Source organism: Barbus barbus, assembly GCF_936440315.1.
Source record: "Barbus barbus genome assembly, chromosome: 43".
Classification (NCBI taxonomy): domain Eukaryota; kingdom Metazoa; phylum Chordata; class Actinopteri; order Cypriniformes; family Cyprinidae; genus Barbus; species Barbus barbus.
The window spans coordinates 18124014-18143189 of record NC_136721.1 but is presented as its reverse complement, the minus strand read 5'-3'; the positions used below and the strand labels follow the sequence as shown (position 1 = coordinate 18143189).

General features: G+C 40.3%; 2 protein-coding genes across 3 annotated transcripts; both read right to left on the bottom strand.

Moving 5' to 3' along the window:
* Positions 1-146: 146 nt before the first annotated feature.
* On the bottom strand, positions 147-14781 carry noc4l (nucleolar complex associated 4 homolog). The gene is made up of 15 exons (XM_079405779.1): positions 14597-14781; positions 14375-14498; positions 13996-14102; positions 11231-11338; positions 3577-3726; positions 3385-3487; positions 3270-3304; positions 3139-3189; positions 2927-3038; positions 2780-2840; positions 2585-2695; positions 2307-2470; positions 1039-1121; positions 769-882; positions 147-666 (listed from the first exon to the last, which is right to left on the bottom strand). Exons 1-15 carry the CDS (start codon positions 14735-14737, stop codon positions 550-552), a joined length of 1581 nt encoding a protein of 526 aa, XP_079261905.1. The 5' UTR covers positions 14738-14781; the 3' UTR covers positions 147-549.
* A 1196-nt stretch (positions 14782-15977) lies between these two features.
* Positions 15978-18918, bottom strand: LOC306862098 (pseudouridylate synthase 1 homolog). 2 transcript variants are annotated; one of them, XM_079404732.1, is made up of 6 exons: positions 18646-18918; positions 18345-18565; positions 18136-18273; positions 17708-17810; positions 16599-17284; positions 15978-16162 (listed from the first exon to the last, which is right to left on the bottom strand). In XM_079404732.1, exons 1-6 carry the CDS (start codon positions 18713-18715, stop codon positions 16130-16132), a joined length of 1251 nt encoding a protein of 416 aa, XP_079260858.1. In that variant the 5' UTR covers positions 18716-18918; the 3' UTR covers positions 15978-16129. The 2 variants fall into 2 exon arrangements, with proteins under 2 accessions (XP_079260858.1, XP_079260859.1); XM_079404733.1 differs by having other exon boundaries at positions 18345-18528; positions 18646-18911.
* Between the last annotated feature and the right edge of the window lie 258 nt (positions 18919-19176).

Here is a 19176-nt window from a genome sequence, read left to right as displayed (position 1 = left end):
ATTAGAGGTAAGTTTTTTTTGTGATGTAATGTATGCTGTTTGGATTTATTTGTTATTTGAAGGCTTAATAAGGGTTCAAAAATAATTATATATATATATATATATATATATAGCCTATATATACACAGCATCTCACAGAAGTGAGTACACCCCTCAGATATTTTATTATATCTTTTCATGTGACAACACTGAAGAAATGACACTTTGCTACAATGTAAAGTAGTGAGTGTACAGCTTGTATAACAGTGTACATTTGCTGCCATAGTAACTACAGTTATTGTCCATACAATAAAACTGATAATATTGTATTAGCCATCAATGAGTTAAAAACTATAAATATGACAAACTAAACAGAAATCACATGGTATTTTGTATTTAAATGATTTCTTTTTATTGCTGTTTTACAGTCTCACTAGAGGACACAAAATATTCAGCACATGCTCATTTTTTGCAAATGTTTATTTATTCAGCCCAGGGAATAGACTGCACAAACTTTTTTTTGATACAAAGAATACATTTTGGAAAGATCATATTTGCAAATAAGAGTGGTTACTCTAGAGAAAAGTGCACTCCGAGCACCTCTCTAGGGCTCTTCAGGAGCCCTGTGGCTGCGTCAAACTCTAGCGGTATCGTCTTCCTTTCAGCTTTGAGTTCTCGCTCCATTAGCTGCCATACAAAATGCAGAGAGGATAATGATTAAGTTAACAATTTTATACTTGTAACACATGGCAAATATAACTACCAAAACTCCCAAATGTTGTTAATTACCTCAAATGTCGAGAGCTCTAGAATCTCACTGATATCTTCCTCCTGTTCAGTCAGTGGCTCGTTGATCTTCATGGCAGCCTTGGCCACATCTGGGTAGTAATGCTTCTGCAAAGTCTAAAAACAGATTGGCCTTTTTCATCAATATCCTTTTAGATATTCAGAGGTTCATTCTTTGTCGAGTTTGTTGATGGTGAGGAAGTCAGAATGTCAATGTCAGGAAGGACAGCTCCAATTAAAGAACAATATGAAGAGTCATGGATTTAGTCTTACCTTGATCTCCCATAGGCTACTCTCCAGAGCATGACACTGAGCCGGATTTTCCTCTTCCATCACATACGGGTCATCACAAGGCTCTGATTAAAAATAAAATTGACAAGAACAATTTTTTATAATAAATACAGAAATACAGAAAGTGTCCCTGTATTCCATTAATAATAAATTAAACAAAGAAATGCATTTTCTTAGAATAGGGTAATTAATACAAAAAAATATTTTATATAAATAATTTTAAAAATAAATAAATACTAAATAAGTATCAATTTTGAATAAATAAACTATAAATAATAAATACACAATAAATAAGTAAAATATGCATATGTATATATGTTTATTTGTTACATATTTTCAATCAATAAAAATAAATATGTATACATTTATTCTGGCTCAAATTAAGATGAATAATAAATTAAATACATGCATTTGTAAATAAATAGTAATTTAACAAATAAATAAATATATATTTTTAAATGAATAAAAACTAAATCAATAAATAGATATGTATATATTTTGAAAAACAAAAACTAAATGAATAAATAATAAATACACAATAAATAAAATATGTACATGTATATATTTGTAAATGTACATATTTTAAATGGATAAAAATAAATACGTATATATTCATAAACATATCAAATAAACACAAAACAATAATGCACAGATCAAAATAATAAATAAAATAAAATCTTTCTTTAGAATAACTAGTAATTAATACGATATAAAATATATTTAAATAATTAATTAATAATAAATAAATAAAATATATTTAAATACGTAATTTATAATAAATACATTATATTTAAAAAAAAAAATAATAATAAATACCCAAAGTACAAAAAATGCACACACACACACTTATTTCACTATCTTTGTGGGGACTTCCATAGGCGTAATGGTTTTTGTACTGTACAGACCGTATATTCTATTGCCCTACACCTAAACTTAGCCCTCACAGGAGAGTTTTTCAAAAAACTTAATTCTGTGTGACTTATAAGCTTGATTACCTGTGGGGACCTCAATTTAGGTCCCCACCGTGACACAAGTTCCCATGAGTCTGTGTGTATTCAGGTTTAAGTCCCCACCGGTATATAAAAACAGGTGTACACACACACACACACACACACACACAGCTATTTATTCACAAATAAATAAAACATATGTATTGTAAATGTATACAAATATTAAATAAATAAAAATTCTGTAAAAATAAATATGTATTTTAAATGAATAATAATTTGATCATTCTATCAGTGACATACCCTCTGCAGCGCTGGGTCTGTGGATGAGAACTCTACAGGAGGGGTGCCGGCGAATGAGATTACAGATGAATGGCAGAAGTATGAGGAGAGCTGTAGGTGGCGCTGTGAGAGACAGGCGAGCGAAACGCTTCACAAACGCTGCCACAAGATAGGCTGGCAGGTGTCTGTCAGAGCAAACAGGTTACTATTTTACTGCCTTTAAGAACAAAACACGACATTTATGTACTGGTGCTCAAACTGATCTTTAACCAAAATAAAAGTTTAGAGAGCAAACTTACGTTGAAGAGAGGAAGATGTTCGCCAGGTGGAAGAAACGTGCTCTGTACTTGACATGAAAGATGGAGGGATCCAGCAGACTGTACAGCTTCTTATAAAAATCTGGATAATCCCTACACAACAAAGATGGTTTTAAAAAAAATATTAAATATTAAAATGTTCATGTCGATCAGAGAATTGCCTGGTTTAATACTTACAAATTATGCTTATGGATGAGGATGAACAAGCCATTCAGAGCCAACAAACTGATCGCCCCACCTGAGAAAAACAGGTGCGTTACAGATATAAAACTGTATAACAGATAACGTCATGAATAATAATTCTTTAGTACACCCTGGACTCACCAATGTCATAGGCAGCGCTTAGGAAGTCAATCAAAAGTGTGGGATCACTCATTTGTGGCATAATAGACTCATGAAGGATCACCAGGATCTTCTTGTACATGCTGCTAGGCAACTATGGGAGCCCAAACACCAGTTAAGAACCTCAAAAAACCTTAGGAAAGGTCTTTATAGACAATGAATATAGTGTGATGCCATAGTGAGGGTTGTTTTACCTTGAAATTGAGAAACAGCAGCCACATTTGCTCAAAAGATCGTTTATGCTCCTATATGGAAAAATTTATATATTTATAATGTCAGAATGAACTTTAAAATGCAGAAATGCATACTAAAAAAAAGTATTTACCTTTAGTTTGGCTACTTTCCATTCTGCAGGTTTGTCTATAAAGCACAGGGAGAAATAGTGTTTATGAAGGACAATGTCTTGTAGGGACAATACCACAGTAATAAAACAAACTTACATGGTTGTTTGACAAGAAATTTTTTAATTTTTGATCCGTGGCTGGGTACATTGATGGTTGAGAGGAGTGTGAACACATTATTTTGATATACAGGAATCACAGCCTAAAAAAAAGAGAAAAATAAGCTTGTATAATTGATAATACAGAATAAATATGCAGAAAAACTGGCACTGTAAACAAAACCACACTCACCTTTTTGTTTCGGCTCATGACTCTGTTAATGTTGTCTCGTACTGAACTCATGACGTAGTAGCGCACATCGTCCATCTGCAAAAACTCTTGAAACCTGGAGATGAGCAGTGACATGTCTTCTTTCGTTGAGAGAAGATGCTCCACCAGGTTCTGTGCACGTGAGAGGGATAAGCATTTTATATATATATATATATATATATATATATATATATATATATATATATATATATATACACACACACACATACATATACATATATATACATACACATATATATACATATACATATACATATATACACATATACATATACATATATACACATATACATATATATATATACACACATATACATATATATATATATATATATATATATACATATATATATATATATATATATATATATATATATATATACACACACACACACACACATACACATGGTGCCCTCCAAAAGTATTGGAACAGTAAAGACAAAATTGCTCTGTTGGCTGTGGAGTCAAGACATTTACAAATATGATTAAAAGATGAATATGAGACAAAGCTACAGAATGTCACATTTTATTATTGGGTGATTCAACACACAGATGTTTTCCCAGCTAAGAAGATCGTACTCGGTTACTATCGTAACCTCGGTTCCCTGAGATACGGAACGAGTACTGCGTCTTGCTAAAGACGCTATGGGAAAAAGCCTTTTTTCTCCTTTACTGAAGCCTTATTCAATCACGCAGTGAAACTGCACGATCATTGGTTCGTGCAGTGTGTTAAAAACGAACCAATGTGTCGGCAGCGGAGCTGCATGAGCCTATGGCGACGGAGCCCGCCAGATCCCGCCAGAATGGGCGGGGTTATCTGGCTATATAATCGGCCGTCTGGCCATAGGATCCTCAGGTTTACTTCGACTGAAGCGACGACTGAGTCGTGCAGCTACCTGGCACGGCAAAGTACGCAGTACTCGTTCCGTATCTCAGGGAACCGAGGTTACGATAGTAACCGAGTACGTTCCCTATCGATACTCCACTCGTACTGCGTCTTGCTAAAGACGCTATGGGAACACAATTCAATCACGCCGTGCTATGGTAGAGGAACGACTGTGTAAAATACCTCCATAAGCATTCCATGCTCAGAGGGAAGTATAATAGTATACTCGGGCTAAAGCGAGCTGAGCTCGTAGGGGTCACGCTCGGCCCGGGTCATTCCATGCATTCCTCGCATACTCAGCACTTTCAGGGCTGAGATATGCAAGGAACCCATCAGAGAGCTTGAGTGCCCGTGCAGTCAAGAGTTCTCCGTTAGGGTTATTCCCACAACGTAAGTCATACTCATCTAAGCAGATAGGACCCTGGCCTGCAAGGCCGGTACATCCAGCTTATAAAACCTTGCAAATGTGGACGGCGAGGCCCAGCCGGCCGCCGCACAAATGTCTGTAATAGACACACTGCTAGACCAGGCCCGTGACGAGGCAATGCCTCTAGTCAAATGGGCTCGTACTCCAATGGGGCATTGAAGGCCCAAGGAAGAGTAAGCCAGCGTAACGGCATCCACTATCCACTTAGAGAGTCTCTGCTTCGTGACCGGAAGCCCTTTGGCGCGGTTACCGAAGCTAACAAAGAGCTGTTCCGTGCGCCTGAAGGAGGTGGAACGCTCAAAGTAGATCCGTAGGGCTCTAACATGGCATCACAAAATTAACTCCCGGTCCTCCTCGGAGGGAGGAAGCGCGGAGAGTTTGATGACCTGAGCTCTGAACGGAGTGGAAAGTACCTTAGGTACGTATCCATGCCTTGGTTTTAGGACGACCTTGGAGTCGTTTGGCCCAAATTCCAGGCAGGCGGGGCTCACAGAGAGCGCCTGCAGGTCTCCTACTCGCTTGACTGACGCTAGTGCTAGTAGCAGAGCAGTCTTCAGCGACAGTGACCAAAGGTTCGTGGACTGGAGCGGCTCAAAAAGGAGGGCCCCTCAGGGCCCTCAGCACAGTGGGTAAGTCCCATGTAGGGACAATAAGGGGCCGAGGCGGATTCAGCCTCTTGGCACCCCTTAGAAAACGGACGATAGCATTGTCCCTGCCCACTGATTGGCCCGCAATAGGGGCGTGGAAGGCCACTATTGCCGATACGAACACCCCGAGTGTGGAGGGAGAGCGTCCTTTATCCGGCAGTTCCTGCAGGAAGGACAGAATCACCGCCAACTCAGATGTAGGGGGGTCCTCACCGCGGTTTAGACACCATTTGGAGAAAACCGCCCATTTAAGGGCATAGAGGCGTCTCGTAGACGGGGCTCTAGCCTCAGAAATGGTATTTAGCACTCGCTCTGGGAGGCTGGTAGGCTCCCGTTGAGCGGCCAGAGGTGAAGCGCCCACAGTTTGGGAAGAGGGTGCCACAAACCATTCACCTGAGAGAGGAGATCACGTCTCAGGGGCACGGACCAGGGGGCTGCGGTTAGCAGCTGGGTCAGCTCTGACATCCAAGGCTGGTTCTCCCACAGGGGGGCCACCAACAAGACCTTGTGTCGTTGTTCCCTGATTCGCCTGATGACCTGAGGAATCAGAGCGATCGGAGGGTATGCATAAAGGAGGAGGTTGGGCCAGTCGTGGGCCAACGCGTCCTTGGCCTTCGAATAATAGGCTGGGCAGTGAGAGTTGTCTTTGGAGGCGAAAAGGTCTACTTCGGCCTTGCCAAAGATTCTCCAGATCATTCGAACCGTCTGCGGATGGAGCATCCACTCTTCTGAGGGGACGTTGCTCCGTGATAGCATATCCGCTCCTCGGTTCAATCTGCCCGGCAAATTTGCTGCTCTCAGCGAGCGCAAGTTGAGCTGAGCCCACTCCAGAAGTCGCTCTACCATAAGGAAGAGGCGCTTCGAGGAGAGACCTCCCTGGTGATTTACATAGGACACCACTGACATGTTGTCTGAGCGGATCAGCAAATGTCGTCCCTTTAGCTCTGGCAGGAAAAACTGGCAGGCTCGACACACTGCTAGCATTTCTAAGCAGTTGATGTGGAGGTTCTGCTCCGCCTTCGACCAAAGGTCGGTTTGCCTTCGCACAGCGCCCCCAACCCATGTTGGAGGCGTCTGTTGTGACAACTTTCCTGCTGCAGACCATCCCTATGGTCACACCCTTTCTGAACCATCGTGGGTTCCTCCAGGGGACCAGGGCTGTTACACAGGCCTGGCTCACCCTGATATGTAGGCGATCATGTCGCCATGCGTGGGGTGGAACCCGTGGTTTCAACCAGCGCTGAAGGGGCCGCATGCGAAGCAGGCCCAACTGTAGCACCGGCGATGCTGTGGCCATGAGGCCCAGCATCCTCTGAAACGCTTTGACGGGGCGAGCGGTGCCGCTCTGGAAGGAGGCTGCGAGCTTTTAAATGGCCAGAGCGCGTTCCAGCGCTAGCACAGCTCTCATCTGAGCTGAGTCCAAAACTGTTCCCAGAAACGACATCCGTCGGCTGGGAAACAGCGCGCTCTTGGCAAAATTGACCCTGAGCCCCAGGCATTCTAGGTGGCTGAGGAGGAGGGCTCTGTGTGAGAGTAGTTGTACCTCTGACTGGGCCAGAATGAGCCAGTCGTCGAGGTAATTGAGAATGCGGATTCCCATCTGCCTGAGAGGGGAAAGAGCCGCGCCCATGCACTTCGTAAAAGTGCGTGGGGCCAGGGACAGTCCAAAGGAAAGGACCGTGTACTGATAAGCCACTCCCTCAAAGGCGAATCTCAAGAATCGTCTGTGATGGGGGGGCTATCTGGACGTGAAAGTATGCGTCTTTCAGGTCCAGGGAACAGAACCAGTCCTCTGAGCGAATTTGCGAGAGGATCTGCTTCAGTGTGATCATCCTGAACGACCTCCTCACGAGGGCGCGATTCAGGCGTCTGAGATCGAGGATGGGCCGGAGGCCGCCATCCTTCTTGGGAACGAGGAAGTAATGGCTGTAAAGCCTGATTCGCTCTGAGCTGGAGGAACCATTTCTATGGCTCCTTTTTTCAACAGCATCATCATTTCTGAACGTAGAACGTGAGCGTTCTAGCCGTCTACAGAAGAGGAGACCACGCCGCTGAAGCGCGGGGGTCTGCGAGCGAATTGGAGTGAGTAACCTCGTTCTATTATCCGTATAACCCATTCTGACACTCCGGGGATGGCCCTCCAGGCCTTGGCCCGCGTGGCAAGGGGCAGGATAAACTCGAGTGGCAGGCCGCCAAGCGGGGACCTGAAGCTCGTGATAAGAGGGAGAGGAATGTACTCCCTTTTGAAAATGTTTGTGTTTTATTTCCTTGCTATAACAGCGATCAGTTGTGTGGGCGCTTTTTGAAAGGGCCCAGTGTTCACAACAGTATTTACCACAAACTCATTGCCATCGGCACCCGGAGCTAAACGGGGTGTTTGGAGGCATGACAGAGGCCATTTGGGCCGTGGGCACAGCCCAGAAGCGTCAGGAGTCTGAAGCTGTCAGTTATAATCATAGTGACAACTTGCTTTCGATCTGCCTAAAAGGATCAACCACTCTTAGAAGAGGGGTATTAATTACCATTGTGTAAACACACCAGCAGATCAAAAGTGCCGCGCGCATCCTCTCAGATCCGCTCGTAGCGGACGAGGGGAGGGGCCATCTTCACTGAAGCAGGCGAGCCAAGATCAAAGAGTGAAACGCGGGGCTGCCCTGGCGTAAATTCACTCAAGCTTGATCGCGCGAACCCTGGAGCTTGCAGTTTCTTCCCCGAGATAACTGGGAGAGTAGAAACACTAGAGCAGGGGAGGCGTGGCCACCTTCATTGAAGAAAGGGACCGTGAGCGCGGCAGGGACAGACTGAAGCTTTCATAATGAAAGTAGCGCTGGCAGATCAAAGAGCTGCAAGAGGCGCTAATACTTAGTGTAAACACACTGGCAGATCAAAGACTGTATGCAGAGTGAAAAACGCGGGGCTATGCCGGCGCGAAAAATCACTCAAGCCTTTTTTTTTTTTTTTTTATCCGTCTCCTTCTCCGAGGTGACTGGGAGAAGAGAAACGCGAGAGTCGGGGCCGCCCAGTGCAGCATGTTACAATGTGCACAGAAGGATTGAGCCACTCAATGTAATGAGGCGCGCTAATCCACACGCGCTGGCAGATCAAAGCGCTGTATGCAGAGTGAAACACACGGGGCTAAGCCGGCGCGAAAAATCACTCAACCTGATTGCTCAGCCTCACTCGCTGTTCCTGTCTCCGAGTTGACTGGGAGAAGAGAAGGGGGGAGGCGGGGCCTGCTACATAGAGGACCGCGAGCAAATCAGAGTAAAGCCCGGCTTTCGGTGAAAGCAGGCTGCCTGTGTGAGCGCAGTCTCAGTGACGCACACACATAACTTTCCACTCCGGTCCGCCAAAGAGAATAGAGCCGCCCAATGAAGGAGGAGCTCTGATTCTCACGTGTGAACACCGGCGGATCCGAGCGCTGCAGGAAGCTCCGTGGCTCTGATGTTTCATTCTCCGAGCTTTGCTGAGAGAGGGGAAACGGGAGAGCGGAGCTGCCTCCACAGAGACGGACAGCGAGCGGGAAGAGCGAGACTCATACTCGAACGAGCTGTCTCAGTAAGCGCGCAGTCAGTGCGTGGGCGAGACCCAGACAGGCGGCACGCGCTCACTGCTCTTTGCATCGTGCAGGATCCCCTGCACGAGCCACACTCGCTGTTGCGGCATTTGCAACAACGCCGATAAATATGCATTTTTATAGCACTCACCGGATGGCGGCAGCGAACAGACCGGGGCTTCTGCGGGGCTGGAGCGCGGTGAAAGCGGCGTCTCAGCTGGCAGGAGGTCTCTGGCTCAGCTGCGAGGCGTGTCAACGGCGAGGCGGCTTCTTGGGATCAGCGAAGGCGAGATGTCGTCGCTGAAGGAGAAGAAATCTGAGGATCCTATGGCCAGACGGCCGATTATATAGCCAGATAACCCCGCCCATTCTGGCGGGATCTGGCGGGCTCCGTCGCCATAGGCTCATGCAGCTCCGCTGCCGACACATTGGTTCGTTTTTAACACACTGCACGAACCAATGATCGTGCAGTTTCACTGCGTGATTGAATAAGGCTTCAGTAAAGGAGAAAAAAGGCTTTTTCCCATAGCGTCTTTAGCAAGACGCAGTACGAGTGGAGTATCGATAGGGAACAGCACTTTTAGTGTTTCATCCCCCTATCTGATGTGAGCATAAGTATTGGGACAGTTGCCTCACAGGTCTTTCTAAGTGATCAGCTGTGTTCTGTTGCATTAATTCTTCAGATATTAAAAGCAGGGAATGTGTCGTATCAGTTATATCCATTACTTCTGTATTCTGAATCTTGCATTCGATGATGACACACACAAACCAGGATGAAGATGAGGGAGCTGACTTTGAGAGAAAAGCAAGCAATTTTGATGCTAAAAGAAAAGAGGAAGTCAGTTAGAGCTCTAGCAAAAACAAAGGGCATGGAGAAATCAAGAGTTTGGAAACCACCAGCGACACCAGCAACCAACAACGATCTGATCGGCTGAGAAAACAACAGAAGTTGATGACAGACAAATCATAAAAGCTGTGAAAATGAACCCTAAAAGACGTGTCTGTAAAATCACCAACAACTTCCAGAAAGCTGGGGTGATGCTCTGACAATCTACTGTCCTCAGGAGACTTTGACACAGAATTACAGATGCTACACAGCAAGATACAAACCTCTGACCAGCACCAAAAATAGAAAGGCAAGATTAGAGTTTGCAAAAAAGCACAAAGGTGAGCTAGAAGAGTTTTGGAACTGTGTTTATGGACCGATGAGACAAAGATGAACCTTTATCTAAGTGATGGGAAAGCAAAAATGTGGAGAAAAAAAAGGGAACTGCAAATGATCCCAAGCATACAGCTTCATCTGTAAAGCATGGTGGAGGTGGTGTCATGGCATGGGCATGCATGGCTGCCTCTGGAACAGGCCCTCTCAACTTTACTGATGACTTAATGTATGATGACAGTAGCAGAATGAATTTGGAAGGGTACAAAACCATCTTGCCTACCAATAATATTCAAGAAAATACCACCAGATTCATTGGGAAGTACTTCATATTGCATCAGGACAATGACCCAAAACACCCTGCCAGTTCAGTCAAGGAATTTATAAAGGGAAAGAAATGGAAAGTCTTAGATTGGACAAGTCAATCTCCAGATTTAAATCCGATTGAACATGAATTTCACCAGCTGAAGAGGAGCGTAAAGGCAGAAACAAAACAAACAACAATTGGAATCGGTTGCATTAAAGGCTGGGAAAAGTCTTTCAAAGGATGAGACCAAGAGTCTGGTGATGTCTATGGGCCACAGACTCACTGCTGTGATTGTGTGCAAGGGATCTGCAACTAAATAATAGCTTTTAATCTTTTATATCTGCCTTATGTTCAACTGTCCCAATACTTATGCTCACATCAGTGAGGGGGATGAACTCTAAAAGTGCTGTTCTTTTTATTTGGTAAAACTTTTATGTGTTGAAACGGCTAATAATAAAATGTGACATTCTGTAGTTTTGTCTCATATTCATCTTTTAATCATATTTGCAAATGTCTTGACTCCACAGCCAACAGAGCAATTTTGTCTTTATTGTTCCAATACTTATGGAGGGCACTATATATTACTTCAGTGTGCAGCATGTGTCAATATCTGTTGTTGTAAAGGAAACCAACCCGTAAGAGCTCCCTGGGAAAGCTGTAGCGCTCAATCAAATCCAGATTCTGGAGAGGGTGTTTGCCTTCTGCTGCAACAAACTTCATCAGTGCACAGAGGGATGCCTCCTGGAAAATATTAAAATAATGGACATAAATCACACATAAATGGACATAATTCTGTCAGATATGGGAGTGTCCCACGTTTGTTACACAGCTGTTATTGTTAACAAAAAGTAAAACTATTTCAGTAGCTGAAATAAAATGTAAATATTAAATGAAAACCTTAAGGGGGTCATCAGATGCAAAACTCACTTTTACATCTTGTTTGAACATAAATGTGTTGGCTATGTGTGTACATAACCACCCTATAATGATAAAAACCCACCCAGTGGTATTTTTTTAATCTCTATAAATAAAATCCCCTTTTTCAAATCAAGCAGTTCTCAGCTCTTTGATTGACACAGCCGTCTTACCTTAGACCCGCCCTGAGTGAGCTGTAACAGTCCGACTGCCATTGTTTTGACACCGGAGCAGGGACATAGACAAGAATGGCTCCTAAGCGATTGAGGCTTTTTGTTGTCGGATGTAATAATGAACATAGCAGTCATGATTTACTCCCGACATCAGAGCCACTGAAGATGCAGTGGATTAATGTTATTTTGTTTTTGAAGGCAATGCACCCTCCAATCTACCTAAATGCGTCTATGTTTGCACGAATCATTCGTGATCCAGCTTCACCTACAGAAGAAGTGAGTATAAGCGTTTGTAATGAATGTTCACAAATCACCTTTCCTAATGTGCTATTTAACAAGTTCCGCAGCTAAATGCGGCTAAAGTAAACAGGACAGCTTGTCAGCCCACAGAAGAGAGGGGCGGGGTGAGCAGAGCTCATTAGCATTTAAAGGAAAATGCAACAAAACGGGTTGCTGTGATTTTTAACAAGGTAAAAGGGTGTTTTTTACACTTCCGTTGAGAAATTTTAACCAAAGTATGTTTAAACTATATAGACTTTTCATTTAGGCCCTAAAGAATCATATCACCTTGTGGAAAATGGGCATTTGATGACCCCTTTAACATTAAAAAATTAGACATGTTATCTTGGCAACTAACTGAAATAAATAATTACTTAAGTTGAAGTGCTAAAATTACTAAAACTGACAAACATTTCTATATATATATATATATATATATATATATATATATATATATATTAGGGATGTAACGATTACCGGTTTGACGATAAATCATGATAAAATTCCACACGGTTAGTATTACCGTTTCATATTTTAATTATCATTAAAACCGTATTCGATTACCACGATTTGAATAACTCGCGATAAATAAATACTGTCCGGCATAAAGCAGAGTGTAACAGTGTCACGAGCGCACAGCAGCAGAGTAACTTAGTTTCATTCTGAGTGAAAACGGGGCGGAAAAGCTGGGAGGTTTTAAAGGAGTGCTGAGGGAATTATACAAATGAATATATCAGTGAATTAATTATATGAATGTACCTCTGAAGGATCTGACTGTCTTCAGAAACGATTCGATAGCATTTTGTTTTCATCTTAGCTCCATGTAATACCTAAAGCAAGTGTTCTTAAACACAACTGCTTTGTTCGCGGGAATCAGCTGTAATTCAGCTTTTCCGTATAAAGCGCCACCTGCTGTCAGAGATTGGATTTACAGACACTTATTTACATTCAGTCTGTGTGCAGTTTCTGCCTGGCCAAAAAACTGACTAAATTTGCATGACCTGCTGTAAATTTTGACCGGTTGATGAAAAACAAGCTTATGTGGATTCTACACATTTAAACAATTCAGATAAGCTATATAGAATTATTTATGGAGCAGATAAGTGGATAGAGAGTTGGACTTGTAACCTGAAGGTCGTGGGTTCGAGTCTCAGCAGGGATTGTAGGTGGGGGGAGTGAATAACCAACACTCTCTCCACCCTCAATACCACGACTGAGGTGAGACCCTTGAGCAAGGCACTGAACCCCCAACTGCTCCTCGGGCGCCGCAGCATTGGCTGCCCACTGCTCCGGGTGTATGCTCACTACTGTGTGTACACTTGGATGGGTTAAATGCAGAGCACAAATTCTGAGTATGGGTCACCATACTTGACCACCCCCCCCCCTTCTCCTTATTAATCAATTCTCATTTTGACTTAACTTTTCTTTAAAGGCTGATATGTGAGGTTTACCTTTACATGAAACTTTTTCAAAGCTTTATTTGAACATTTACATTATTTATTTGAACATGCTATTAAACTGGTGTCAGTCAAGTTGTCATTTAAAATCCAGACCTCACTGGTAATGTTATTGTTTTAGTGAATATGCAAACAAAAAGTCATTTTAATTGCTGTTTGTTGATTTAAGTATAAAACTTGGTGAAGTGATTTATGTATCGGTTTTTTTTGAACATCTCCAGCACATTTTAACAATACCGTGATAATACTGATAACCGTGATAATTTTGGTTACTATAATCGTGATGAGAAATTTCCATACCGTTACATCCCTAATATATATATATATATATATATATATATATATATATATATATATATATATATATATATATATATATATATATATTACATTTTCATTTGGTTATTCAGCAGACGCTTTTATCCAAAGCGACAAAATGAGTACAATAGAATATACATATATACATGTGTGTGTGTATGTGTGTGTTTAAAAAAGGCACATAAGAAAATTACTAATACAAACAAAATAAAAAAACCTGAAAGTTAATGTAAACCATCATGTTACTTTCACTCACCTTCACTTGGAAAGCTTCATGACCTATGTTTTCCAACAGAAGCTCCACACAGTTGTTGTAACGGTGTCTCATGAATATACGGTACTTCTCTTCAGCACTGCGATCACCTGGGAATTTGACCGTATATGTTAACTCTTTAGATTTGACTCGACTATAAAAAATACACACATATTCAAATTAATTGTTAAATAAACAATTAACGGTGTACATTTAAGCTCATAACTTAATAGCTGCTTTTGCATACACAATATGTAATAATGCAATGTGCCCTATGTAAGCGTTCCTTTTGGTAAAATACAGATGAATTGGACAGTCAGGTGTCAGTCTAATTAATACATTAACTTTGTTTATCCAGTGATCTTAAGATGCAGTAATTTACCACTCGTGAGGCCTTCTTCTTCTTCAGGCAGAGCACCAACATAAAGATCTCCTCTGTCGAACAACAGACAGAAAACCCTTTTGCAAGACTCGGTGGCGAAAATGATTTCTTTATCATTTTCGGACTGCAAGCGAGAAAGAAAAAACTGTATGTTTAATAACAGGAGTACTTGTAGACCAGAACATAACGAGTTGAGTCCACTATGAAATAAGAATCACATACCTGCAAATATTCAATAACGTCGAATATGTCGTTAGCATGTTTCTTGTTTTGTAGTATACGACATGTTTTAGTATGTATATCTTTTTTATATGTAACCTGACTGTTTTCTTCTTTCACGCTGCTGTCCGTGGACGTCGCCATTATTGTTTCACTAAACACGTGTTGGTGTCTTCATGGAAAAGGATGAGGTCGCCCCTAGTGGACCGCTGGAGGAACTGCAGGAAGCCGATGCCAGTTATGAGGTGAGATAATAACTTTTCACTCTGTATATTCAAATTAATTTCCAATTGAACTTTTCAAATGTCATTATTAAGGTGTGAATTACTGTCAAAAGCAGTGACTCTTCAAAGTTAATTTTCACTATGCCCATCAAGCTGGACCATTCAGAATAGTTTGTGATTACTGAGTGATTTCAGACTCAGAGGTTGGATTTCTTTATTTAAAATAATGGCATTTTCTAGTGTCTCCAGTGAGAGAGAGAGAGAGAGAGAGAGAGAGAGAGAGAGAAACAACAACTTTTTGAGCCACAGCTGTTTGGAGAAAACATTTTGTAATGCACCCAATATTTATAACCAGTGTTGGGGGTAACGCATTACAAGTAACGCGAGTTACGTAATAATATTACTTTTTTCAAGTAACTAGTAAAGTATCGCATTACTTTTTAATTTACAAGAAAATATCTGAGTTACTTTTTCCCCATTTATTGACCGACAGTGCGCTGTGTGAGCATGCTGTTACTATAGATCTAAATGTGAATGAATTCATCCCACTCGCAAAAAAATTATTTAGTATTCATCAAAATGAATTAAAACAGTGAAATGCTAACTCAGAATATGACGCTAACCTGCAATAATTAAATATGTTAAACACAAATGTATCTAATCCCGTTTTATTAACCAATGTCTTTGCTGCTGACCTTTGATGATCCAGTTCAACCAAACTAATAAGCAAAAATGACTTTAGATAAACTAACAATTGTACTTCATTGTTTTTTTATTGCCGAAGAGTGTTAAACCTTCTTATCCTGAGTTTTACTTTACAGACGTGAATTTACTTTTCCTTCACAAGATACAGGGCTTTTACATTTGTATTAATGTAATTTATTGTATTAAAAACAATCAAGCCCTGCTCATATTTCAAACGTAACGCAAAATTAACGTAACGCATTACTTTCCATAAAAAGTAGCTAAGTAACGTAATTAGTTACTTTTTTAGGGAGTAACGCAATATTGTAATGCATTACTTTTAAAAGTAACTTTCCCCAACACTGTTTATAACACACAAAAGTATAACCCATTTATAATCTATTAGAATAAATGGTCCAACAACTAAACTGTACACTTTCTTGCAAATGGACAATAAAACGGAAAGGAAACTGTTTAAAGGAAAACTGCAACAAGCCTTAATGTTTATTTAAAAAATTGTTTATTTCAGAATTTTAATTACAGTGGAATCTTTGGAAATTAATGTTAACGCAAGTAAACACCAAAAAAAAAAAAAAAGGAAAGAAAGGGAAGACTGCTTCTGGGCGATTCAGTCAGATACATTTCCATCTTCATCATCATCCTGAAATAAAAAAAATAAAAAAGGCATTTGGATAAACATTAAATATAGTGTCTATAATTCATATTCAGGTCATCCACAATAGAGCCGAATGAAAATTTGAAAGCAGATTTTCTTCATTTACCAGTGCCACCCACCACTAATATTGGCACCCTTGGTAAATATAAGCAAAGGTGGCTGTGAAAATAAATATACAACATTTATCTTTTTGATCTTTCATTTAAAAAAATTCACAAAATTCTAAACTTTCATTGAAGTAAAACAATTGAAAGTGTGGGGAAACTCACATTATGAAATAAATGTTTTTCTGTAGTTCACGTTAGCCACAGTCATTGGCACCCAACTTTATTTATTTATTTATATATATATAAATTATGTTAGTAACAATATAATATAAAATATAAAATAATATAAAACAAACCAGCAAAACAGTACCTACTTTGCGCTCTTGGTTTCCTGTAGCCGTTGCTTCAAAATCATGGATATATAGTGTAGTCATCCAGTTCACCATGGACTTCTCATGAAGCTCAGTCTCCACAATACTGGGATAAATGTGCTTGTCCTTAAAAGCAGCGATGGCTTCTCCTTCCTCAGTCCATTCCAGAGTCTCATGGATGCCATCTCCTCCGAAGCGTTTGTTGTATCGGTCAAAGTGCACCCTCTCCAGCACTAACCCGAGCCCAGGAGCCTTGGGAACGTCAACTTTGTCCTCTCCCCAGCTCCTCTCGATTACTCCTTCATCTACATATCCTTTGACCACAGCAATCACAAGACCGATCATCTTCCGGATCTGGTGCATCATGAAGCTCTGGCCTCTTACTGTGATGACGGCAAACTCAGATTCCTGTCTCACAAACGGCTCTCCACAGGACATGTGGGTGATGTAGCGCTTGGCGCTAGGGTCCCGAGGACCTTTTTGTGAAGTGAAGTTGTGGAAGTTGTGGGTGCCTTTGTACAGGCTAAATAATCGGTTGACCTTCTGAAGGGTCTCTAAACTCAAACGGAATGACGTGTCCTCCTGGTTATAGTTCTTTGGGGAGAAAGACACAGTGGGAAGCATGTAGGAATAGGTTCTGGCATCACAGTTGTTTTTGGAATTGAAGCCACCCGTGACTCTCTTATAACCTGCAAGTTTGAGAACATTTAAATGATGTACAGATTTCTGTCAGTGTTATCATTATTAACTAACACTATTAAAAATATTTTGTTAATTGAAATAAAGCTGTAATAAGATACAATATAAATATTACACTAAAAATCCTAAATCTAGAAAAAAAAGAAATCATGGCAGCTAACTCAAAATAAATTTAAGCTGTAGTATTAAAATGACTAAAATCAGAACTGAAATAAAAATGAGTAAAACCTAAATAGAAATATATATAAAAAAGACAAAAGCACAAACAATGACAAGCTAAATTGAAAACAGAAAATATAAAAATAAAAGCCATTTTAAAATAAGAAATACAATAGTACATAAATAATACAAATATAACCCTGATTTCAGTCATTGAACAGGAAATATGTAAATAATAAACTTTGAGGTCAGACCTAAAATTCTTATGCGAGGTGGCAGATTTGCATTAATTTTGTCCAGGATGTTGTCGATCATCCACACCTTCAGAGACACAACCTGACCAGCAGCAGAGACACCCTGTTAATGCAATGAGAAGAAATGAGAAATTATACTTAATTTATATATATATATATATATATATATATATGTGTGTGTGTGTTTTAAATTTACATGTAATATATTTTATATATTAGTTTTAATTAATTCTTTGTTCTAGCCAGGAAGAATAGGGAAAGAAAATTTATGATTTTTTATATTTTTATTTTATTTAATTTCAACTAACAAAATGTTTTTTAATGGTTTAATTGTAGTTTTAATGACCTATAATAGCCCTCACTGTAATAAAATACAATATATTATTATAAAATAATTGAGTAATTGAGCATCAGGTTAAAATATTCACCTTATCTGTTCGTGCACACCGCTGGAAAGACATCTTCTTCATGTCATCTCCATGGCCCTCTGGAATACATCCTGCTCTCACAAGAGCAGTGACCAGTTCATCCTCAATGGTTTTGAACTGAGAGCTCTTTGCATTTCTCTGGATGCACAGGACAAGTATTAATGCTTGAACAACACAGCAATGTATAAATCACTGTGCTCATAACTCACCTGCATCCCATAATACCCTTTGCCTGAATATGCCATCAGAAGGGCCACCTTTTTCTTGGGGTATTTCCTCTCATCCTGGTCTGTTTTAAGCTTCTTGTCTTCATGCTCAGTCTCAGGGTGCCTATCATCTGCTGGTCTTTTCAAAGCTTTGATTTGGGCGTCTGATGAATCTTCAGTCATCTTGCTGGACATGCAGAATCCACGGAATATTAATTTAGGATCTGGCCACCCAGAAGAACGTTTCAGTTAGATTATCGTTCATCAGTTACTTTACAGCAGAACGCATTGTTAAGAAACTCACCTTTGTTTTTGAGAGCTGGAATAAATGTGCGTCGTGATAAAATATGAATGATCCGACAGAACCTCAGCATGTCATCACACTCTTTTGAACAAAACCGACTCGACTGCTTTTACTTTAACGGCCATTTTCTACAAGTGAAATTAATTTAGAAAACAAATTTTGCATGTATTTATGATAGCAGTATAATCTAGCTTCACCGTAACAACTTATTATCTTCCCTTGTACCATTCACACACCCACGTGGAGTGGCTGAACTTTCACATCTCGCCGAATATCGCGTGACCTAAAACGGGTTGCCAGGTTTTCAAAAAACAAACAAACAAAACAAAAAAAAAACAGTGAACAAGGGGGCCATGTTTTAACAACCTTCCTCAATTTTAGTATCGAGATACTCATACTATTATATAATTTTTATTTTTAACATTTTCATTTGTCTATAATAACCCTGATTTACAGTTAATCATATTAATAAATTCATTTTAATTGTTTTTAATTATTTAATCATATATATATATATATATATAATTTAAA

What these genes read in the sequence shown, in the direction of transcription:
- LOC306862098 (XM_079404732.1), bottom strand. Translation starts at nt 18,715, where the DNA reads ATGCTGAGGTTCTGTCGGATCATTCATATTTTATCACGACGCACATTT. An exon ending in TCCAGCTCTCAAAAACAAAG is followed by an intron (nt 18,566 to 18,645) that starts GTGAGTTTCTTA and finishes CTGGGTGGCCAG; the next exon opens with ATCCTAAATTAATATTCCGT. An exon ending in ACCTCGCATAAGAATTTTAG is followed by an intron (nt 17,285 to 17,707) that starts GTCTGACCTCAA and finishes TCAAACTTGCAG; the next exon opens with GTTATAAGAGAGTCACGGGT.
- noc4l (XM_079405779.1), bottom strand. Translation starts at nt 14,737, where the DNA reads ATGGCGACGTCCACGGACAGCAGCGTGAAAGAAGAAAACAGTCAGGTT. An exon ending in TGCTGTTTCTCAATTTCAAG is followed by an intron (nt 3,039 to 3,138) that starts GTAAAACAACCC and finishes GGGCTCCCATAG; the next exon opens with TTGCCTAGCAGCATGTACAA. An exon ending in TAGAGCTCTCGACATTTGAG is followed by an intron (nt 667 to 768) that starts GTAATTAACAAC and finishes TTTGTATGGCAG; the next exon opens with CTAATGGAGCGAGAACTCAA.